General features: G+C 41.3%; 1 protein-coding gene across 6 annotated transcripts; it reads left to right on the plus strand.

The window, feature by feature from the left end:
- Positions 1–1,515: 1,515 nt before the first annotated feature.
- Positions 1,516–24,464, plus strand: YWHAB (tyrosine 3-monooxygenase/tryptophan 5-monooxygenase activation protein beta). 6 transcript variants are annotated; one of them, XM_008951323.4, is made up of 7 exons: positions 1,659–1,824; positions 3,587–3,681; positions 17,465–17,767; positions 19,923–20,046; positions 20,899–21,062; positions 21,949–22,044; positions 22,330–24,464. In XM_008951323.4, the coding sequence occupies exons 3-7, from the start codon at positions 17,468–17,470 to the stop codon at positions 22,384–22,386; spliced, it is 741 nt and encodes a 246-aa protein (XP_008949571.1). In that variant the 5' UTR covers positions 1,659–1,824; positions 3,587–3,681; positions 17,465–17,467; the 3' UTR covers positions 22,387–24,464. The 6 variants fall into 6 exon arrangements, with proteins under 6 accessions (XP_008949570.1, XP_063456859.1, XP_063456860.1 ...); XM_008951322.5 differs by lacking the exon at positions 3,587–3,681 and having other exon boundaries at positions 1,516–1,824; XM_063600790.1 differs by having other exon boundaries at positions 1,653–1,824; positions 21,949–24,464.
- The last annotated feature ends 290 nt before the right edge of the window (positions 24,465–24,754 follow it).

Consider the following 24,754-nt stretch of genomic DNA (forward strand, 5'->3'; position numbering starts at 1 on the left):
GGGCAGCTTTTGGAGAACCCTGATTGTCACACTCAAGGAACTTATATATTGTCATCTAGGTCTGAGTGCACACTAAATAATTTAAGCAAGAACAGGACACGATTAGAATGGTATTTTTAAAAGATCACTTGGCAGTTGACGGGCGAGGCTGAGAGCAAAACGGTGAATTAGAAGTCTGTCATTTAGCTAAGTAAGGGTAAAGGCAAGACGGCAAAGGCCTATTTACTTGGCTTTTTCTCCTACCCGACTGCAAACTCCAAGACAGCAGGGCCCCATCTGCCTTGTTCATCGCTGTGTCTCCAGCACTAAGCAAAAAGCCTGTTCAACATTTGTTGAAAGAATAAATGAACAGGAGAGAGGGAAGGCGAGAGGCATTTTGAAGGACTGAGTTTAAAAATCAACTACCTTGAAGCCGGGCGAGGTGGTTCATGTCTGTAATCCCAGCACTTTGGGAGGCTGTGGCGGGTGGATCACCTGAGGTTAGGAGTTTGAGACCAGCCCGGCCAATATGGCGAAGCCCCGTGTCTACTTAAAATACAAAAACTAGCCGAGAGTGGTGGCATGCACCTGTTATCCCAGCTACTCAGGAGGCTGAGGCAGGAGAATTGCTTGAACCTGGGAGGCAGAGATTGCAGTGAGCCAAGATTGTGACACTGCCTGGGCGACAGAAAGAGACTCTGTCTCAAAAACAGAAAACAAAACAAAACAAAACAAAATCAGCTACCTTGAGAGGAGTAGAATGTTGGTAATTGTGAGAGCAGTCATGGAGGGGAGGGGAGCCATGGAGGCCTGTTTCCTTCCCTGAACTTCCTCAACGAGGGGGCATCTTAAAGAAGAAATCATGTACACAGATTTTTGTGGGTTTTTTTTGGAGACAGGGTCTCACTCTGTCTCCCAGGTTGGAGTGCAGTGGCATGTCCATAGCTCACTGCAGCCTACAACTCCCGGCCTCAAGCAATCCTCTCACCTCAGCTTCCCAAAGTGCTGAGATTACAGGCGCGAACCACTGCGCTCGGCCCTACACAGGTTTTTTAAAAAGACGTTTGTGCGCTGGATTCCTGGCACTTCACGTGGCCTCTTCAGTCTACCAAAGAAGGAAAAGGTAAGTACCCTGAAGGATTGAAAGGATTAAATGAACTTTGAGGGATGAGCAATTTCGGTTCTTCCCTGGCTCCAGTATTACCAAAGCACACAGTAAGAGGACTGACATCGGCCTCCGACCCAGTGAGGATTACTTTCGGGGTGGAGGGGGAACTGCTAAACCTCGAATCTCCGGGCCTGGCCCTGGCGCGTTTCCAGTCCCAGCAGAAAGGGCAATCCCCATCCAGACCACACTCCTAGTCCTCCTTATTCCCACACAGCCCGTATCTTGACCACCCCTAGCTCCGCCCTCTCTCCTCCCACCTCTTTTTCCCGCTCCCCCGCCCCATTTCCTTCTTCTCCGCCCACCTCCTCCTGGGTCCCTCCCCCGGCCATCCGCCCTGCCCCGGCCCCTGCAACCCTGCCCTTCGCTCTTCTTCCTCCTCCCTTCCGTCTGCGCCCCTCCCGTGGGGCCGTGGCAACCCCGTGCCTCGCTTGCCCAATGAGAACACGGTTTGGGGCGGGGCGCGGCCAGGACCGGAGCGGAAGTGGCGATCGGAGCGGAAGTGGAGCTGCCGCCACCGCCGCCGCCGATTCCGGAGCCGGGGTAGTCGCCGCCGCCGCCGCCGCTGCAGCCACTGCGGGCACCGCTGCCGCCGCCTGAGTAGTGGGCTTAGGAAGGAAGAGGTCATCTCGCTCGGAGCTTCGCTCGGAAGGGTCTTTGTTCCCTGCAGCCCTCCCACGGTGAGTGCGGCGCGGGGTCCGACCGGGGCCCCCGGGGGCCCAAATTCGAAGCCCCTCTCTGGCTGCTGCGACGACGGCGGCCCAGTGGGTGGGCCCCGGGGGGTAGCGGCGCGCTGCCTCTTTCGCTCCGCGCGGCCGCCAGCGGCGAGGCCAGACCTCGCAGCGGCCCCTCCCTGTTTCCGGGGCCGGGCCCTTTACCTCTTGGAGAGGCTGGGGCCGCCTGAGGTCCTGCCGGCCGGGCGGGGTGCAACTCCGTACTGTGCCGTAAGGGACAGCGGAGCCGGGGATCCCGGACCCTCCCTCACTATCTGCTTCGGTCCCCACGCGACCCCTCCCTGCGTCTTGGTCGGCAAGAACGTCCCCTTCAGCCCTGTCACCTCTGCTCCGTGCTTTCTGGTTTCCAGAAATTAAAATTTAATCAAACGCGGATGAGTTTTCTAGCCCCAGTCCCCGTGTTTGGCTCCTCCTGGGTGAGTAAGGGGTTTAACCTTGGGAGACAGCAGTGGGGGAACCCCCTCCCATTTTGCAGTAAAACCATTTCATCATCCTTCACTGGTTATGGAGCCTGGCAGGACCCAAGATTCCCTAGGAAGGGAATTGGGTTTGAATCAAGAAAATCTGTTTGTTGGAGCCGGTTACTGAGTCAGGCCGGATCCCCAGGAAAAAATATCAGGGGGTGAGAATCGGAGTATTTTCCCACAGTATTTACCGTCATTTAATGCCAGATTCTTTTGTGTCTTTACCCCAAATTCCCCCATATTGTGTGTTAGCACGTTTTTCGGTCTGAAATTTGCCCGGTGGCTTCCTGGTCGGGGGGTGGGGAGCGGAGGGAAGAAGAGGTGGGAAGGTGAGTGCATCTTTGCCGCAAATGGAGAACTCCCATATAATGGGGTTTTCAGAGGTGGCAGCCTTGGTAAGCAATTTGCCAACCTTTCTGTAAAATACATGTTTCTTGTCGTTGCCTTCATTGCATTTCTCTTTGGTAAGGCTAGATAGCATCAGGTCCTGATTTTGCTTGCCCTGTGTGGGAGATGAAATTTGGCAAGACCATGCTATGAACATAAAATCAGCCTCGGGAACCAAAAGAGAAAGGTGAAGCACTTATAAGAATATGAAAATTGTCTGCATTTCTCATTCTGTCAGTTCATGTGAAGCCAGACACAGATGCAGTTTGTAGACCTGGACACTGCAGCTTTTGCATTTTCATTTGGAAATGTGTATAAGTATTTGTTCTTGGTGAATTTCTTCTTGACTGCTTCCAGTGTACCCTATTTCTTACTTAGGGATATCTCATTTGTTTGAGCCCTCATTTTTCTTGGATCCCTGTCCTTGGCAACACACAGTGTGTGAGTGTAAAACCTGTCAATCTTATTGGACCTAAGTTAGAAATTTAAGTGTGGCTTTCAAAATGGAAGGCTAATAATCCTGTAGCAACTGCAGAATTATTTTCCTGGCCTGTCCTTCCAATGAGATAAGAAACCATTCACCTATCTTGCAGATGAAGTCTTTATGAGAAACGAGGTGATTTGGCCTAGACTATAACACCTAGTTTTTTTCAAACGGAATATCCTCATTCATCAGTAGCAAATATTGATGGATTGCCAGCCCCTGGAGTATGACTCCTACCCTATAATCTTTTGTACATTTCACATCTTGCAGTGCTTGTTATATTGAAGCCATTTTAGAATTGGAGCGCTATAGATCAGGGAGGCAGCCTCTAGAAAACCAGGCTGAGCAAATTCCCATGATGCTGGTTCTCTAGGCAGAGTCTCCAGAGATTTGGGCCGCTACAAAAAGTGCATTTTGCCCATTCGGCTGTGGATAGAGAAGCAGGAAGAGCACTGGACTTGGAGTCAGGTAAATTTGGTTGAAATCTTGCCTGCAGTATTTTCTAGCTTTCTGAATCTTCAGCATGTTAATCTCTGGTTCTTGGTTTTCTTATTTCCAGGGTTATCATTAAGCCTTTTTTATAAACTGTAAATTGTTAAATATAAGCTTTTGGTTTGTTTTTTAATCAGAGTTCACTATTAATGGCTTTTTCTCTCCAGTTAACATCTGATGACACTAAACCCTGCTTTGTACACATGTTGCTTTCAAAAAATGGTATATTATTATAGGACTTTATTTTGCATGTAGGCAAATCCAGTCTTTCTGAATCATTTTCTCATCTATATAGCACAAATGGTAATGCAGCTTTTGATATATTTTTGTTGCGACAAGCTCAATAATGAAAATAAGCATCTGGGATATAGTTGGGGTTCAATAGATGTTATTGACCATCTGCATGAATATACACGTGTATAGATTAGACATAGCATATATGCTATTCATGGACATTTATATAGAATCCATCCATTTGTGATTTATTCACCAACTGATGAGGTGGTATCAGACAATTAGTCTATAATAATAGTTACCACTTACAGTACTTACTGTGTGCTAAGCTTTCTTTTAAGCACTTTAAGCATATTAGCTCAGCCTTCATAACAACCAATGAAAGGTAAGACTGTTAGCCCCATTTTACAGATGGGGAAACTAAGGCACTGAGAAGGATAATTTTCCCGAGGTCTCACACACAGTGCAAGGTAAGTGCCAGAACCAGGAATGAAACCAGGTGATCTGGTTCTGAGGAATGATATTATAGATTTCTACATGTGGTAGAGACAGCACATGTATATGTTTTATGTGAACACCATTTAGTCCTTAATTTTTCTTTACACCAATCCTAATAAAGTAAACGTTTGAATGGGAATATTAGCTATTTTTGAGGATAGATACAGGACAATTTATTGTGGAGCATATACCCATTCTGGCCTGTAGGGATGATAATTGCTAGCATGCATCAGGAAGCAAGCTTGTGAACAATCCAGTTTTTCTAGTACTTGCTTCATACTAGGGAGAAAGTCATCAGTTACTTTGTCATAGAATTTTAGGTTCTTCATCTAATAGAATTTGATTGTGACCATTAATTTTTGTTTATCTTACGACTTCATCAGTAGATGTTCAGATTTTTCTCATTTTGTTGGCAGGGAGGAAATGAGGAAATATATCTACGTAAATAGAGAGAAACTTCTAAATTAAAACATCCTGTTGTGCTACCTGCTCTTTCGGTGTCAACAAACTGAGTTTTCCTTTAAATGCTGGTACCTTAGAGAATGAACTAAAATTTCCTTGTAGAGATACTTTTAAGTTCCTTGTTTCTAAATTTTTCTAGGGAAAGATGACAATTCACTAGTTAAGGGGCAAGAAATTTAACCGTAATAGCAACCTTTAAGCTTTAGAATCCTTTTGATCTCTATGTGAATATGATCTTAGCAGTCATCTGTATTGCATGATGGAGAAACTAACGGTTGGAGCTGGATTCTGAGGGAATTTTTCTAAGGGGAATACTTGAGGAAACAGACTAAAAGTGCTTTCTGTCTCATGATATGTGTGCTGAAGGCCAATCATCTTACTGCTTTCTCTACTAAAAGATTTTCTAATAGAGGTGTGGTTATATGTATCTGATACTTGTAATGAGATGTAAATGATCAGTGGCCTCAAGTCATTCCTAGCAGATTGTAGGTTAGTTAACTTTTTTTTTTTTTAATTCTGGCCAGTTCTTTATTATGTAAGTTTTTCCCGTACTGGTTAGTTTATTTTATTGTTTTCCCTAAGAGAACCAACAGGAAGTTATTTCTGAATGGCCTTGACCAGGACAAGAAGATTGAAGGCTACAATAAAGTAGATATGAGTCCTGTCTATTATTATTATTTGCCCTCAGCTAAGAGCTTTCCTTTAAAATTTGTTTGACATTTTGGTGAGTCTTTGGCATGTTTTTATGCTGTTTTTAACTCCTTGATTTTGTTTTTATTTTTAAAGCTAGATACATTAGCTTAATAGGTCAGTTTTAAAATTTCACTGTAACAACCTTGTATAGTTCTTTTAAAAGTTGACAATTCTCTCTTTTCCTTAAGTGAGCATTGGAGTTCATAATTGATCTTTAGGAGATAGGGTTACATAAAGGAAAGAGCATTAATTTTAAAATTAATGTTGGTTTAGATCCCAGATCTGCCATATATAGCTGTGTGACCCTGAATGAGTTAACTCTTTGCATTTATAAAACGGGACAATGTCACCTGCCTCATAGGATACTTAGGATCAAATGCGTTTCTAGGAATCCCTGAGTGCTTTGCAGGCCATAAATGATGGATGGATATTTTTGTTATTTACTAAACGAGTTAGCTGGTTTGGGTTTCTGTATAGTGAACTTTTTGTATAGCGAACTGATTGGACTTCTGAATGGAGGAGATGGACAGAAAGTAATCCAAAGGCTTGTTGAAAGTCAGTTTGAATCTATAAATACAATGATTGGTAGCTGAAAAATATTAGTCAAAATGTATAGTGTTGCTCCTGATGAGAGCTGGCTGGCTTTTTTCAAAAAGTAGTCTAAGACTATAAAAACAGTCTGTATTTTATAGGTCAGATGTGTGCTACCTTCCTCTGTCCACGTAGGAAATAATTGCTTTTTCACTTTTTAAGAATGCATCAGTTGATCAAGCAGTCATTCAGTGTGCTAGGCCTTGTGCTCCACATTGGGTGTCCAAAGATACAAGTCTGGATTCCTACCTTTTTTTTTTTTTTTGGTGAGATGGAGTCTCACTCTGTCGCCCAGGCCGGAGTGCAGTGGCACGATCTTGGCTCACTGCAACCTCTGAAGCCCGGGTTCAAGCAATTCTCCTGCCTCAGCCTCCTGAGTAGCTGGGATCACAGGCGCCTGCCACTGCGCCCAGCTAATTTTTGTATTTTTAGTAGAGACAGGGTTTCACCATCTTGGCCAGGCTGGTCTTGAACTCCTGACCTTGTGATCCACCTGCCTCGGCCTCCCAAAGTGCTGGGATTACAGGCGTGAGCCGCCACGCCTGGCCGGATTCCTACTTTAAGCTCACAGTCCGGTGTGGGAGCCAGCAGAGACACTTGCATTGCAGTAAACTGTGATAAGGGCCATTTTAGAAATAAGCATAGGGAAATTGTTATGTGCCTTTCTTTTAAAAGTCTTTAAAGCAGAGTACGTGTAAAATAAATGAGGTACATAGTAAGTTTCCCTTCACTGGCTGACCATTGGTTTTTTAAGTTTTGTGTGGAATGTACTGTGGTTGCCATTTATTTGAGTGCTTACTGTTTTATATCATAAACAGGTTTACTCCTTACAGGAACCCTAGTAAGTAGATTTGCCTATGTTTTTTTTTTTTTCTTCACAGAGTCTTGCTCTGTCGCCTAGGCTGGAGTGCAGTGGCGTGACCTCAGCTCGCTGCAGCCTCTGCCTTCAGGCTGCCTCAGCCTCCCAATTAGCTGGGATTACAGGCGCCTGCCACTATACCCGGCTAATTTTTTTATATATTTAGTAGAGACGGGGTTTCACCATGTTGGCCAGGCTGGTCTTGAACTCCTGACCTCAAGTGATCACCCTCCTCGGTCTCCCAGAGTGCTGGGATTACAGGCGTGAGCCACCACGCCCAGCCCAGATTTGCCTGTATTATGGATGAGAAAACAAATTCACAGAGGTCACATAGCCTGTGGACTTGGTGTGCGGTACTGGTAAATCAGACTGATAGGCTTCATTATGTCAGTGGGCCCCAAACTGTAGAAATTATTCATAAGGTCAACCAATTGGGCTGTCTTTATGGATCAGAATTAACATAGTGTCTTTTGGATTGATTACTTAAGCCAAGAAGTCAATTTATTGTCATATCTACCATTAAGTCACATGTGTAACCTTGCGCCTGTCACTTAACACCCTCAGTAAGTTTAATCATGGCTAATTGGACATAATTAGCAATGATATGCAACAACTGATGTGAAAGAGGGAAGGGATTTTGAAATAATAGAAATGCAGTTTCTCTCCAAATTCAGTGTTCACTGGACATAGTGCTAATGACTTTGTATTACAGATATGCTGTGTTTTGTTTCCTAACAAAGAACCTGCAAATGTTTGAATGGAATTAAATTTATTACAGGACTCTAAATTTTATATGTAGAATGGCACACAGACAGTTTTATAGTGGGTGTTTTTTAGTGAGTAGTTTTCTCTGAGAGCCAGGAGTGTTTAACTTTTTCTGGGTAACACCCACTAACCACCTGGTCCCACTGACTTTCTCAGTCCCTTCTGCAGTAGCTTGGCATCTGATTTTTCTTCAGCAGAGAGACTCCAGAACTAAAACTTCTGCTTTACAGTGCTGTGGATGCTCTATCTGGAATGGTACATCTGTGAATGCTGTTCAGAATATGTGATCAGTTCCTTACCCCATTGAAACATTCGAGCCTAGATTTTTCAGATTTTCTTGTCAGTTTTCTTCCTTATTCTCATTTCTTTATCTGCTTTGGCCTTTGATTTTTATCTCATCTAGAAAAACATACATGCACTTTATTAATAACACCTCTTTTTAAGTCACGACCTAGCTACCTTTAAACCTGTTTCCTCTAGTTCTGTCTGGTTGGCTTTCTAAGGAGAGGCATTGTAACCCTTAAACGTGTGCTGTTTTTTTTTTTAATTGATGTGTAATAGATATACATGTGCTCTTTTCTTGTGTTTCTACCACTAGAGTTTAAGCTCTCTGAGGGGAGGACTACACTGCTTTCTTTTAAATTCCTCTCAATGAATAATCCAAAGAGTTCTTAGAAATTTGGTAGTTTTTCATTTTGTTAGTTATTTCAACACACATTGGATTATATGTGTTACATTTTTGTGAGGTAGCTTAAGAATAAAAAATAAGAATGGCTTATGAGCCTTTACTCTAACCAGCACTATATGGGCATTTTATGTTCATTATCTTATTTGATAGCTATTAATGTCTCTTTTTAACACTGAGAAAACAGATTCAGATAAGTTATAATGTGGAAATGTAGAAAAATCACCTACTTTCTCTTTAGAAGCTCAGATGTATATGTAAGGCTTGCTAAAAGCAGACCCCACCGTATATTTTATATGTATAGAGCTTGGGTAATTCCTGACATATAATAATGGAGTCTTCATCTGAAATTTCTAACAAATTATTAAATTCAAAGCTTATTATTTTCGCATCGAGCATGTTCTTTGCCTTGAAAACAAAACATAGCTGAAAGCCAGTGCTTCTAAAGGCCACAGCTGTCATTTTCAACCCTTTCTGTCTTTGCACTGCCTTTATTTAAAAAAAAATGGATTAGCAATAGGTAGTCTTCTTTTTCTTTTCTTTCTTTCTTTTTTGATTCTTCTCCTAGGATATCTGCTCTAGCCACTGGGAAATAACTTCTCAGTATTTTGACCCTGACTAGAAAGATATCCCTTGGGGAAGGAATTGAGATAGAGGGGCTAGGCTGTTGCCTAGATCCTCTATTTTCAGCATTTATTATCTGATTTAGGATTTTGTTTCTTTGAAGAAAATCCTATTTTGTGAGTACCTTTAGAATTATTTTTCATAGCTGTTTATCTGCACTAGTGGTTTCTCTTTAAACAGAAAAACACTTTTTTTCTTAAAAAAAGAAATAGTACCCAATTTTTAAAAAAGTAATACATACTTGAAGAAAATTTAAAAAGATAGGAAAATGAGGATATAATAATGTTATTACCCAGAGACAGAACCAGTGTTAACCATTTGGTGTAACCTTTCTGTTCGGGTTTGTTTGTTCTTTAGGGGATATTTTACAGAAATAAAATATTGTGCAGCCTCGTCCCTCCAGCCCCCATTGCTCTTAAATAAATCTTTTCATGACATTAAATCTCTTCTTTTGATGGCCACGTAATCTTGTACCATCTATCTCCTTCCCTCCCCTGCCTTTTTTTTTTTTTTTTTTTTTTTTTTGAGACGGAGTTTCGCTCTTGTCGCCCAGGCTGGAGTGTAGTGGCGCAGTTTCGGCTCACTGCAACCTCCACCTCCTGGGTTCAAGTGATTCTCCTGCCTCAGCCTCCCGAGTAGCTGGGATTACAGTCATACACCACCCCGGCTAATTTTTTTGTATTTTTAGTAGAAACGAGGTTTCACCACATTGGCCAGGCTGGTCTCGAACTCCTGACTTCAGGTGATCTGCCTGCCTTGGCCTCCCAAAGTGCTGGGATTACACACGTAAGCCAGTGCACCTGGCCAGTCTCCTTATTTTTTAAACCATTCCCATATTGTTGGATATTTAGATTTGCTTCCATTTTTTCACTAAGCAATCTCTGCGTTTATCAACAAATGCTTCCCAGTCCTGACTTGCTGCATCCAGTGGCTTAGAACAGATTGACAGCCATCATCATCATATAGGTGTGCTGGAGAGCTCCTGTTCTCAAGCACGTCAGTCTCTTCCTGAAATATGCCCAGCACAAGGAAAATCTCTTGGCTTACTGCAGGGTTGGGCCTTTTGTGGCCTCTAATGAGTTTGCCTGCGCCAGTATCTTGATGCTTCTGCAGTGGTGCCAGGCCTGATGATGAGACTATAGTCTTTCAAAAACTTTTTAGGAGACAAATAAAGAGTATCTTGCTGACTTTTTTTTTAGTGGGAACCTCATTCAAAGTCTTGGAACAACAGTAGGTCTTGATTAAAAACCATCATGGCATATCACTAGAAAATTCAATTAGAAACTAATGGATAAACTTCAGTTACATTTAACATATATGTCCATTTTAACATAACATACTAACTATCTGTACAAGATTAATCTAGACTTTTGCTTTTCCTTCTCACAAAATTGTATATTTAAAAAGAAAATTCAAGCTTATGGTTTTATGGGCTGCTACAGTGTAATAGTCGTGGAGAAGAATAATAGTACTTCAGTTTGATTTTGCACTATGCATTTTTCAAGGAAGATTTCCACATTTAGTATTCTTTAATTCCCTGCGCCTCATCTTCACAGCAACTCTACTGAGGTAGATGCCATCTTCATTTTATGGATTGGAAGGCTGAAATTTAACATGCTCACATGGCTGTATAGTGGCACATTGCGCTGTGACACACAGTCCTGCTGCCTTCCGACTATACTACATATAGGTACTCTGTGTTCCTTGTGCTCTCCCAATAATGATTTGTAGAAAAACTTGATATTCATTTGCATATGAGTTTTGTGCTTAGCACAGTTATAAGCATTAAATGTGAAACAAACATGAAGCTTTCCTTTGAGGGCACACACGTGAAGCTGTAAGTGGTACAGTACTCATCTGTATCACAGAATGGCATAAAGAAGTCCTAGACCATGTAATAGGCTATAAGTATATTCAGAGTCATAGGCAAGGTAAATCAGTGAGGGCTAGGGCAGTCAGGGAAGGGTTTGTAGCCCTAGAAGAATGGATGGGGTTCAGATAGGCAGGCAGTAAATAGGAGAGCACTCTAGATGAAGGGAACTACAAAAGAAGTTTCAGACACGTTTAAGCATTGTGTTTATAGGGCATGTGGTGCTGGCCAGCCTGAGAGAAAGGTACATGTTGGAGAACAGTGGATGAGAAAGCCAAACAAGTAAAGAGGAGACAATTTATCAGGAATTTGAAAGCCAGGTAGAGCTTAAATTTGATGGAGTAGCCAAAAGGGAGTCATTGGAAGTTACTGAGTAAGGACAAAGGCAAGACTAGAGGTAATTTAGGAAGAGTAACTTTTTGTTTGTTTTGAGACAGGGTGTCTGTCACCCAGGCTGGAGTGCAGTGATGCAGTCATGGCTCAGTGCATCCCTGGCCTCCTAGCCTCAAGCGATCCTCCCATCTCAGCCTCCCAAGTAGTTGGGACCACAGGCATGAGCCACCACACCTGGCTAATATTTTATTTTTTGTAGAGACAAGGTCTTACTATGTTTCCCAGGCTGGTCTTGAACTCCTGGTCTCAAGCGATGCTCCAGCTTTGGCCTCCAAAAGCACTGGGATTATAGATTGATCTGCCATGCCTGACTGGAAGAGTAAATTACTCTTTGAATTTCAGAGGGCACAGAAATTCAAGAAACTAGGTACAAATGTAATGAAGATTTAATATGCTTGTGAGGCTAATAGGTGCTTTGAATTATTTGAGAAAAGGGAGAACTCTACCAACTCTGCAGTTTTATGCTTACATTTCAGGATCAGTTTGTTCATTCAGCAGATATTTGTTCCTACCAATTATGTACAGGATGCTGTGGGAGATATGTCCAAAGGAGCTTATGGTGTAGGAAGGGAAATAGGAGACACTACGTAAGTAATTTTAGTACTGAAGAAACGTGGTAAGACATTGACAGGTATCAGCGAAATGCTTTGTGAGAATATATTCATTAGAGCAATGCTGTCCCGTAGGAATAGAATATAAGCCACATGTAATTTAAATTTTTCTGGTAGCTGCATTTAAAATTTTTTTTAAAGTGAAATTGATTCTATTTGTTTTTACTTAACCCATTATGAACAAAATATTTCAATATGTGGCACTAGCCACATTTTAAGTGAATAGCCACATGTGGCTATGGCTATGGCTTAAACAGCTTAAGAAAGGCTTCATGGAAGGGATGGTATCTGAGCCACACTGTGAAGAATCTTGTATGCAGAGTAAATTTGGGAAAAGCCATTCCAGGTAGAGGGAGTGGCTTGGTGAGCAAAGATAGAAAAGCATACTTTGTATGTAAGAAAACCATTTTGGCAGAAGCACATATGATGTGGAAGGCATGATGTGGGGGTCTGGAAGATAGGTTGGCAAGCTTTCACTGATAGGGGAGGAAATCTGACTCTGCTTTTGGCATCAGGGAACTTTAAAGAATTTTGAGCAGAAAGTGACTTGAGCAGGGTTATAGGAAAATGGGTCTTACAGCAAAGGCATGGAGGGGGCTGTAGATAATGAGTGACTGAAAGCATTGCCACTAGGGCAAGATTTTGGATGGGAGATTTATTGTAGATGTAGAAATAGGAACAATTTCATTTCTCCTTTGCTGCCTTCCTCCAAACTGCTGGGTGTTGTGTAACCCATTTCCTGTTGAAATTGGTCTAGTTGCTTCAAAATCCATGTTATATAAGTCAAAAGTTATGTAAGCAGTAGCCATCAGGACCTTTAGCTATGGATTTTGTTTGTTGTAAGTTGTTTCTGTATGTGTATAATTAAAAATATTTGAAACAGATAAATGGATACAGATTTTAAAAAGGTGTGCATTCAGTCCTTATCTTGCCATGATGGTTCTCAATCTCTAAGAAATCTTGCAGTAATCTCGGAGAAGCTTAAAATAGCTGACCCCAAACAGAAAGGGTACATTTTATTTTGGGAAATAGGGAAGGCATATTTGGGAGGTCCCACTGAATAGTCCAGATTCTTTGGAGTAGTATGATTTAACTTTTAATCCTTGAGAAGGAGAGAAGTAAAAGGGGGATAGCTTAATTTTGGGGCCTAGTAGAGCTGAAGAGGTTGATGGCATTATTTAGCAACGGCAATCCTTTATTACTCCATTATGATACCACATGGGATGGCTTAGCTCTGAATTGGCTTTTGGCCAGTACTTTATGATTTGGAGTAATCCACAGGTAGAGTTGCATAGGTACTGTTCTATGAACTTTGAAGTGGGCCTCTAAGTGACTTCTAACTTTGAATTAGTCTACAGACTGGAACTTTTCTAAAGGTTGTTGGGTCATTGAAAGTTGGCTTCTTTCTGGTGTACCTGGCACTTTTAGGAACCATGAAGTAGGGTTATTTAATGATGAAGATATTTATTGTCCTGATCTCAAAGACCTTATGGTCAAGAAAGTTAGATATATGAAGACAGTGGTCATCCTTTGGTATCCAGGGGGTGTTGGTTCCAGGACACCTGGGGATACCAAAATCTGAAGATACTTGTTTATTTTGTTTTTTTCCTTCTTTATTTTCCACCATGGTTGGTTGAATCTGTGTATCTGGAACCTGCAGATATGGAGGGCCAACTATATATACTTTTAAGATGGTAGAGTATTTTTGATGTACTTGTATTAGAGTAGAACAGGTTGTCTTGTGGTAACCAACAGCTCCAGCATCTCAATGTTTTAACCCAGCAAAAGTTTCTTTTGTTTTCACCCTGCGTGTCCAATGCAGGTCTGCAGGAGTCTTGCACTATACAGTCACCCGGGGACTCAGGCTGACAAAAACTCTACAGTTGCATGACTGTACCACCTAGAATACATGGCCTTCTCAGTGGCTGCTGTGAGGGAAGAGAGCCTGGGGAGGCACACGTAGGATATTCACAGTGTTAGCCTGGAAGTAGCATCATTTCTACTTATCTTTCATTGGACAGAACTACCATGTGGCCTCTTCTGACTGCTGTGGGGGTTCTGGGAAATAGAAGGGAACAAATGGAATGTTTCTTGAGGATTACTCTCTCTGCCTTAGTTTTATTCTAGTGTTGTGAGTGAAGATGTCAGATGGATCAAAGTGAGACTTGCCTCACTGAGTGTAAGCTTACAATTAGTGAGCCTTATATAAGACACAGCTCTGCATGTGATTTAGATAATAAGCAGTAGGAAGAAAAATTATAGTTATGAACTGGAGAATCAATTCTTTCTGAATCACCTAGATTTTGAGTGTATCTTATTGTGCTCCCTAAAACATTTTTAGGTGATAAGGCCCTGTGTGTAGAATTTCTCTCTTGAAAATACAGAAATGACTTTTGAGGCAAAACCATTTTGTGAGTGGAGGTCATACTTTCTTGGGGTTTTTTTCCTTTTTTTTTTTTTTGAGATGGAATCTTGCTCTGTTGCCCAGGCCAGAGTGCAGTGGCGCGATCTCTGCTCACTGCAACCTCCGTCTTCCGGGTTCAAGCGATTCTCTTGCTCAGCCTCCCCAGTAGCTGGGACTATAGGCACGTGCCACCGTGCCCAGCTAATTTTTTGTTTTTTTAGTAGAGACGGGGTTTCACCGTGTTAGCCAGGATGGTCTCGATCTCCTGACCTCGTGATTCACCTGCCTCGGCCTCCCAAAGTGCTGGGATTACAGGCATGAGCCACTGCGCCCAGCAGAAAATGGTTAATTTAAAAATAGCAAAGAGGCCAGGCGCGGTGGCTCACACCTGTAATTCCAGCACTTTGGGAGGCCGAGGCAGGCAGATCACCTGAGGTCAGGCGTTCAAGACCAGCCTGAGCAATGTAGTGAAACCCCACCTCTACTAAAAATACAAAATCAGCCGAGTGTGGTGGTGCATGCCTGCAGTCCCAGCTACTCGGATGGCTGAGGAGAATCGCTTGAACCCAGGAGGCAGAGGTTGCAGTGAGCCGAGGTTGCGTCACTGCACTCCAGCCTGGGTGACAGAATGAGACTCCGTCTCCAAACAAATAATCATTTTCAGAGCCTTAAATTGTGATACCATGTATGTAGTAATGAAAGAATTTGTTTTAAAAATACTGGCATTGGCTAGGCGCAGTGGGTCACGCCTGTAAGTCCCAGCACTTTGGGAGGCCAAGGCGGGCAGATCACCTGAGGTTAGGAGTTCAAGACCAGCCTGGCCAAAAATGGCAAAAATCCCATCTCTACTAAAAATACAAAAGTTAGCTTTGCATGGTGGCACGCGCCTGTAATCCCAGCTACCTGGGAGGCTAAGGCAGGAGAATCACTTGAACCCTGGAGGTGGAGGTTGCAGTGAACCGAGATCCCACCACTGTACTTCAGCCTGGGTGACAGAGTGAGACTCTGTCTCAAACAGACAAAGAAAGCACACAAAAAAACCTGACATTACTACTACTGTTTAAAGTAGCATTTCATGTTTTTATAGCTCAGGATATTAGCGTATTTTTATACTGTGTGGCACAGATTGATATATCAATATTTAAACCAACAGTACATAAAATTAACTTCTTGTTTAGTAAATAACTTTTCAATTATTTTATCCAAAAATTACTTATTAAAATTACCGCACTCTGTAAATGGTGATTATTGCAGTGGGGAACTGACTGTGGTGAGTTGATAAGAGATATTCACTGATTGGCATATGGATTTGATAAATTGATAAACTGAAGTCACTAGGATTTTTGTCTATTTCAGAAAAACTTTAAATGAACTCAGTTATGGTTCAGATGAATTCAGTTATGGTTTCAAGTTATGTTGCTGTACATCTTGTTATACACCCCTTTCTCTTGCAACCTATACCATATACAAAATTAGTGCCTGATATTTTTATATAATGCTTTATACTTTTTAAGGTGCCTTCACATGTATCAGGTCTTTTGTTCCTCATAACAGGCCCACTAAAAGAGTTGGTAGTGTTCTTTCTTTTTTTTTTTAGAGACAGGGGTCTCACTTGGTTGCCCAGGCTGGAATGTAATGGCACAGTCACGGCTCACTGCATCCTGGAACTCTGGGCTCAAGTGATCCTCCCACCTCAGCCTCCTGAGTAGCTGGGACTACAGGTGCACACCACCACACCCAGCCAATTTTTTCTTCTTTTGTAGAGATGAAGTCTTACTATGTTAGAGACTGATTTGCCAGGATAATCTTGAACTCTTGGGATCCTAGGCGTGAGTCACCACATCCAGCCCTGGGTAGTGTTCTTATTGCCCAGTAGAGACCGAAGCTCTCAGGTTAAGTGATTTAACCAAGGTCATGCCACTTGTAAGTAAGTAGCAGAGCTAGTGCCAGAGAGAGCCCAAGTCTGACTGCCCTTAGTTTATGTTCTTCCTGTGCAGTGTGTCCTAGTAACAAAGTTAGCAGATTACAGAAGATGTGATATAATCTTTCCCATCCTTCAGTTATCTACTGCTTGATGGGTGCAGCCAAATAGATCATTTAAAATCATATCTTTTGCTTCAGGATTGGTTGAAACAAACATCATACTTACCCTTTCCTGTACTATGGAAAAAACAGGTTTAGTCAAAACCAGAGTTGCTTACAGGACAGTGAAGAGAGGACTTCCTGTATTATAGGATACAGTTGGATTAAGGTCATTAAAACAAACAAGACAATTACTGAGAGAAGTCAAGGACATATATATAGTAAGCATAAACTTTTTTTTTGAGATGGAGTCTCACTCTGTTGCCCAGGCTGGAGTCCAGTGGCGTGATCTCGGCCCAGTGCAACCTCTGCCTTTTGGTTTCAAGCGATCCTCCTGCCTCAGCCTCCCAAGTAGCTGGGATTACAAATGCCTGCCACCACGCCTGGCTAATTTTTGTATTTTTGGTAGAGATGGGGTTTCACCGTGTTGGTCAGGCTGGTCTCGAACTCCTGACCTCGTGAATTGCCCTCCTCGGCCTCCCAGAGTGCTGGGATGACAGGTGTGAGCCACTGCACCCGGCTAGTAAGCATAAACTTCTAAAGAAATAGTTATTAAGCAGTCTGTATGTACCAGGCAGGTGAATTAGGCTAATGGAAGAAAACAAAAGCTCTAGAGCCAGATAGATGTGAGCTGGAGTTCTGGCTCTCCACCATCTATTTGCATGTTGCTCTGGGCATATCACTTGCCTTCCCTGACCCTCCATTTCTTCACCCATAAGAAGGGGAAAGTTGTGAACAGAGTAGTTATGAACATATCTACTCTGGGACTGTTGGGAAGATTACTTGACCAAAATAATATAAAGGCCTTAGCAAAGTACTTAACCCTAGAGGTGTTTGATATATCATCAATATTGTTGATGGCATTTGGAATGAGATGTTTCACATTTAGTATGCTGCTTTCCAGATGGGTTGGAAGAAGATTCACACATGTTTCCTAGGCCCCGAAACCTGACATTTGCTCTTTCTTTTTCTCTTGCTCTTGTTCTAGGGAATGACAATGGATAAAAGTGAGCTGGTACAGAAAGCCAAACTCGCTGAGCAGGCTGAGCGCTATGATGATATGGCTGCAGCCATGAAGGCAGTCACAGAACAGGGGCATGAACTCTCCAACGAAGAGAGAAATCTGCTCTCTGTTGCCTACAAGAATGTGGTAGGCGCCCGCCGCTCTTCCTGGCGTGTCATCTCCAGCATTGAGCAGAAAACAGAGAGGAATGAGAAGAAGCAGCAGATGGGCAAAGAGTACCGTGAGAAGATAGAGGCAGAACTGCAGGACATCTGCAATGATGTTCTGGTAAGAGGCCAGTGCTTCTGTTTTGAACAGTGGTTTCTAAATAGTATTAATTTAATGTATAAATGCAGACTCTCAAAACAGCTTATGAGAGAGAGGTGTCTGAATATACTGGAAAGCTGCCAGGTATTTACAACTAATTTTTAAGCATATGATATAATTTGTGTCACCTATTGCCTGATCAGAGGTTGTACATCACTTCTGAGATACTTTCCTCTCCTATCAAAAAGACCTGTGAAAAACAGGGACATTTTTTCAGCCTCCCTCCATCTTTTAAAATTGAGGCCAGATAGACAGGATTTTAATAGATACAGCTACAGATAGGCTATTGTGTATATTAGTCAGAGTAGTGATGTCATCGCCAGTAGGGGAGGGAGATGAAAAAGCTGAGCTGCCTTTCAGCCTCTCCCCAGTCATGCCTTCACACTGTAAAGTCCTGCTTTGGTCTGAAAGTTAGGCACATCCATCAAGTTCGGCATGCATTCCAGAGCCAAATTCAAAGTGTTTTGGTCATTCTCCTCTCCTGTATTTTACATAAACCCTTAGTCAGACGATTGATTCCCTCTGGCCGCCACTTGGGATTGAATGGGAGGGGTACGTACTCCAAAACAAATCATAATCATATTGTCTTTCCCGCACATCCTGAGCCATTGGGAACTTTCTTTTTCTTCCAGGTGAAATCAGGTAAAAATGAACTCAGCGAGGGCTGCTTTGAAGGGAAAAGGAATTCACACTTGGGGACCTACCACCTTCCCTGCTGGCTGCCTTTCTAAATTACTGCCCATGACTCCTTTCTTTTGAAAACCAGTACAAAGCTTGTCAGCCGTCAGGCAGCACCCCTTATCCCTAACCTATTAGGAGTTACACACTGTCTGTCTACAAAGAATATTAAAACGACTGCCGCCCCCTGCATCTTCTCACTTTGGTTGATTAAATCCCCTTATAACTAAGCTTTGCATTGAGCTTCTCTTTTTATTAGACTCATGGCGTAAGAGTGTCATGACTAAATTTGTTGCCTGTTGGTAATTTGGGGGTTTGTTAATGGTGCACTAATTCCTGAATGTTAGGTACATCTGGTATTCAGATGAAGTATGTCATGCATTCCAAGGGCAAGAAAGTTCCATAATTCATGAAATGTAGACCAACTTTTAAGAGCATCTGAAAGAATGTGAAGAAGAGCTTGGTACTTACTGCCTCTTAACCAGTTTTTCAGGATGCCACATTCTAAAACAACTCTTCGAAAATATTGCTCTGTATACGAAGCTTGGACTCCTTCAGAACTACTTTTGTTGTAAGCATAAATGTTTAAAGGAATTTATTATTAATAGTATTAGCTACTCTTTGAGTGCTTACTACGTGCCAGGCAACGTGTTAAGCGCTTTATGTATGTCAACTTATTTATCATTATAACTACCCTAGAAGATGGCTATACCCTAGAAGATGACCCTTCGTATAGCTGAGGAAAGTGAGGCTCAAGGTGATTAGGTAATTTGTCCAGAGTCATACAGATAAGTGGCAGAAGAGGGATTTCTACCCAGGTCAGATTGACTTTAAACTTAGTTCTTGGCAGTTTTGCTCTATTATCACCTTTTTCCTCCTAAGGAAGGATATTTTTTCCCCTTTAATTATAGAAGTAATACCAGTTTGTGGGTTTAAAAATGGTGGGGGGAACAAGTCAGAAGAATATAAATAAGAAAGTAAAAATCACTTCTAATCTTACCACCCAGAGAACCATTATTAACATACTCCTTCCAGGCTTTTCCCTTATCTATTTGTGAGCATGTACACATATGCATCTTAATGTTAAAATAGGATTCTTGTGGTATTTATAATCTGCTTTTTTTCACTCGGATTTCTTTTGAGAGCCTTTCCATTATCTGTTTAGCTCTGCATCATTTTAAAGGCCTACAAAGCATTTCATTGTATGGCTATACTTTAATTATCCCCTATGGATGGTCAAAGTGATTTTTAACAGAAGAATACAGGCATCTGCTGTTATGACCTGGGCTAAACAACATTTAGTAGCTTGGATGAAAAATTGGTGTTTTTTTAATCTTCCAAAAAATTATTTAGAAGCAGTAGTGTATATCTTGAATCTCAAACATGGTTTTAACATCTGGTGAATAATTCTGAATTCTTAACCATGTTCATTTTTTAGGAGCTGCTGGACAAATATCTTGTTCCCAATGCCGCACAAGCAGAAAGTAAGGTGTTCTACTTGAAAATGAAAGGAGATTATTTTAGGTATCTTTCTGAAGTGGCATCTGGAGACAACAAACAAAGTAAGTAATATCTTTAAAAAGAAATTCGACCAGTAATGGAGCCAGTCTTCTTTCACAGGGACTTTTGAACGATTATTGCTTTGTCTGTTCGCCATAGACACCAGTGTCACAGTACTAAGAATTTAAAAGACCACAGCACTGTGACGAACGGGGTCATGGGCGGGCAAATAAAAATTTATCTGACAGGGAAGTATGGAGGGCATTACAAACCTGGTGCGCAGTGTATTTAAAAAGATCTTATCTTGAGTATTATTTGTTAGCTCTCTTTTTAGCAGTGAACTTTTTATACTTGGTGGTACGAAACTACCCTAGTGATGCATTGCTTTTATCACATGTATTACCGTGATGGTGATAATCTTAACCACACTTTAAGTGCTTCTGTGCCAAGTACTTCCGAGTCTCACTTACTCTTCACACAGCCTTACGAGTTAGGTGGCAGGCTGCCCATTTTTCATATAAACTGAGGTTTATGGAGGTTTCTACTTGCCCCAAGCCATAGACCTAGGGAGTAAGAGTTGGGAATTAAAGTTTGGATCTATCGACTCTAAAGCCTGTGATCTTTGCACTAGGATGTATGGCTTTTCACATTCTATATTGTTAAAGGTTATAGCTGTATTTAACTGCTTTAGTAGACTTTGTCATAATTGTTTTCCCCCAAAGCATTTAATATACAGCTTGGTTTAGAATAAATATCTAACAAATGTATAATTGAATGGCAGAGACACTGACACTTCATTTGATAGGTCATTGCTCCTGCCCAATTTGGGACTGAGAAAATAATTTGATAGTTGGTCCAATGTGTGATACCTATGAAAGAACCGAGCCTTTAATATTTTCATCTTTATGTTACAGCCACTGTGTCGAACTCCCAGCAGGCTTACCAGGAAGCATTTGAAATTAGTAAGAAAGAAATGCAGCCTACACACCCAATTCGTCTTGGTCTGGCACTAAATTTCTCAGTCTTTTACTATGAGATTCTAAACTCTCCTGAAAAGGCCTGTAGCCTGGCAAAAACGGTGAGAAAGACCCTTTGTGATATCTAACCATAGCAAAACAGTGCTTGTGTTATTAACTTCATTTTATTCCTGAACATACTCATTGTCTTGGACTTTTTTTGAAAGATTTTCTGGGGGTGGGAGTGTATCTTTTATGAGATAAATACAGATCTGTTACTTTTTAAATTCATTCTCAATACCTTCTGCTGACTTTGTTTGATTACTGTTTTTTGCGGGTGGTTGTAGAAAGTTCCAGGTGAATGTAGTTAGTTGTTTCTTACCAAGCTTTGGGCCTTGGTTATACATTGTCATTCTCATGCCAAGATTTGAGGTTATAGTTGTATAAAAGAAATACATAGCACATTCTTGTTGTGTGTTGGATTACCTTCCATATTCTTCCTTTGGCCTTCTCTACATATTTTTTGTAGTCCCTCAACATGCACACAACTTTTTAAAAACATTTTTATTCGGGAAAGGTGCCTTAAAGTTCCGTCACTTAAATCAGATTTAGTGATGTGAGTTTCACTTTATCCCTTGTATCCAGACATTTTGAGTTTTAGTTTAAATAAATAAATAATTTTAAATAGAAGATTGCTAGAAAAGTCTTTGGTAATTAAAAAATCACACGCGTTTGCCCAGAATGACTGTGCTAGGGTTAGCAGTAATACTGCTTAGTTATTAGGTACAGCAAAGTTCTTACCTTGGAGTTTCTGTCATTGTTGGTTGGTGCTTTGTAAATATGCCTTATACTTCTGCTGGAAACAGCTAACAGACAGGGTAATAATAGCCTAGGTTCCCCCAAAGTACTGTACAAGAAGATAAGTTATATTCACCTAGCGGGAAAGAAAGTGGGCTAAACTAGCTCCAGAGAACTTGTGAATTCTTTGCTAAAGGCTCTTTGTTTTAGGCATTTGATGAAGCAATTGCTGAATTGGATACACTGAATGAAGAGTCTTATAAAGACAGCACTCTGATCATGCAGTTACTTAGGGACAATCTCACTGTAAGTACTACTTCCACAGGGTTTATAGTCTCTTTCCTATTCACCTACTTAATAATTCACTGTTATCTTCAAGAGGGGATTTGTACCGTTAAATGTAGTTACAGTTTTAAGTTGTTAAATTTGTTATAAATGACTGCTGAAGTTTTGACCTTTGCAGTCATCCCTGTCTGCAGTGACACAGGAATAATTTTAAACTGTTGAGTGAGATAAGATTATACATACTGGGCCACTTACCTAGGGAACTTTTAGTCGCCCTGCTTTGATTATACTTTCTTTCTCTTGCAGCTGTGGACATCGGAAAACCAGGGAGACGAAGGAGACGCTGGGGAGGGAGAGAACTAATGTTTCTCGTGCTTTGTGATCTGTTCAGTGTCACTCTGTACCCTCAACATATATCCCTTGTGCGATAAAAAAAAAAAAAAAAAAAGAGAATCGTACGTCGACTTTCGATTTTTCACAGCCTCAGCCTAGGAAAAATGGTTCATGGGATAAACAGCTGGTATTTGTATCTAAAACTCAGATTGGTCACATAAATGCCACGGCATTCCGAAGTTTTGATTTTGATTAACATTGACAGGATTACTGTGTGTTTAATTTTTTAAAAACTGAACACTGTGATTATGGGGTTTTGTAATTTAGCAGAACTCTTACTGGTAGAAAAAATAGACCTGAATTATGTGTAACTTTTTGGAAGGTTTAATCTGATATCAAAATAATCATTGAAATACAATTCCATTGTAAAGTTGTACAGAAAGTTATAGAGATTATATTGTGATGCTGGAACTTGGAGTGAGACACACATCATTTGGCATTTGAGTTGAATGGTAATTCACAGTAATGCTGCCGTTGTTCGGGACTTAAAGACACTTGACCTGTTTGGGCTGTTGCCACTTAAAAGTTCATGACCACAGATGTCCACAGTATCTTCCTCTGAGGAAACTCGAATCCTGAAATGGAAATTCTTTGTGGCAGATAACTGGCTTATGACACCTTGAAAAGTTCAAGTGCTCATATAACACACCAGACTGAACCCCCTTTCCTACAGCAATATGTTCACTATGTTACCAATTTGCAACTTGTGCTTCAATAGTGGAATCTATTTTCATTGTTAACACTGAGCTAAAGAAAAAAAGCCGTGTGTTTTATGAATGACCTTATCTGTTTCCTGGATAATACCTTTAAGAATAATGTCCTGAGTCAGGCGTGGTGGTGCGTGCATCTAGTCCCAACTATTTGGGAGGCTGAGGCAGGAGGATCGCTTGAGCCCAGGAGTTTAAGGCTGCAGTGCCCTGTGGTTGCACCTGTGAATAACTGCACTCCAGCCTGGGCAACATAGCGAGACCTCATCTCCAAAAAAGAAAACAAAAAACAAAAAAAGGAATGATGTTCTGTAGAGATGGCCTTTCACTTGAGGAGGACTCAGTTTTCAGGTTCTTCCTAGCTCGGGGCTTTTAAATTTTGAAATCTAAACATTCTTTCCCACCATCCTTTTTGACTGTTGACCTTGGTTTTCTCTTCTAAGTTTCTGTCCCTCTGCTTCCTTACTTTTTTTCCTTTTTGAATTCTATCTTTATCTGTCTTTTGTTCACTTTTTAATGCTATATATGGGCAGGGGTGAGAGACATTACTGAGCACCTTGGTGAGCAAGCCTGGCTTTAAAGATTGGAGAAGAGCTGCTGGCACCAGAACCCTGTCTTCCTCCAGTTCTCAACACGGTGTTGCTCTTCAGTCATACCGGAATCTGAATCAAAAAAGTATTTTTAGATATCCATGATTTCTCCCTGTATTGAGGCTAGCCCTGATCATGCTTTTTGTGCCTGTCACCAGGTCTCCCAAGTGCACTCATCCAGCTCACCGCTCAGATGTGTTTAAGGAGACCCTATATTCAGGGAAGTTGCGTGAACACTGCAGTGGGGAGAATTGAGAATAGTCAGGCCTATCAGTCTCACAGAATCACCCCTCTACCTTTGATATTCCACTTAGCTGTAGAGTCCATCTGTTTGTCCATCTGCTGAAATGAGAAAAGAAAAATTTATGCACTGATTTAAAACAAACCAAAAAAAAAAAGAAAAAAACAAAAAAAAATCCCTCCTTTCTAGCTGAACAAAAATGTGCAGTTAATACTTGGCGCTTGAAAATGCAGTAGTGAATGTGGAACCAAGCCTGTCTGTATATCTGGTAGCTCTTTTCTTGCTTTGTTTTTTCTTACCAGTATTCTGCCTAACGTTTGCTTCTGTGATGGTTATATTGCCTAGCAAGCACACCCGTGGTTGTGAAAATAGTATAGCAAAAAAGAAAAATCCCCGGTTATTGATGTACTAGATTTGTGTATGTCTTTTAAACAGTTCTAGTTTCACCTTACACAGAATAATCAGGAAAAGTGTAAAAATTCAAAAGTGAAATAAAAATTTTATCAGTTAGTTGCCTGTGAATTGATGTGTCACCACCATCTCTGTTGCTGCCAGACCTAGCTAACTATTCTGATCACACTTATTTTTAACTCTGTTTTCTTTAAAAATAGGCAGTTTTATTTCATTATTTAGGACCAGAAATCAAGGTGTTATCCAGGGGAAGAAATTACCATTAATTAAACAGCCTCTTTCCACCCCGTTACTTGATACCTCTCTACCTTCCACAACAAACCATGCAGGTATTAGGTCCTCTTTAGTGACTTCTAAGGTTTGGTATGGACAGTTATTTTGCATTGTAT

The sequence above is a fragment of the Pan paniscus genome, chromosome 21 (assembly GCF_029289425.2).
Source record: "Pan paniscus chromosome 21, NHGRI_mPanPan1-v2.0_pri, whole genome shotgun sequence".
Lineage (NCBI taxonomy): Eukaryota > Metazoa > Chordata > Mammalia > Primates > Hominidae > Pan > Pan paniscus.

What these genes read in the sequence shown, in the direction of transcription:
- YWHAB (XM_063600788.1), top strand. Translation starts at nt 2,253, where the DNA reads ATGAGTTTTCTAGCCCCAGTCCCCGTGTTTGGCTCCTCCTGG. An exon ending in CCGTGTTTGGCTCCTCCTGG is followed by an intron (nt 2,295 to 17,464) that starts GTGAGTAAGGGG and finishes CTCTTGTTCTAG; the next exon opens with GGAATGACAATGGATAAAAG. An exon ending in CCTGTAGCCTGGCAAAAACG is followed by an intron (nt 21,063 to 21,948) that starts GTGAGAAAGACC and finishes TCTTTGTTTTAG; the next exon opens with GCATTTGATGAAGCAATTGC.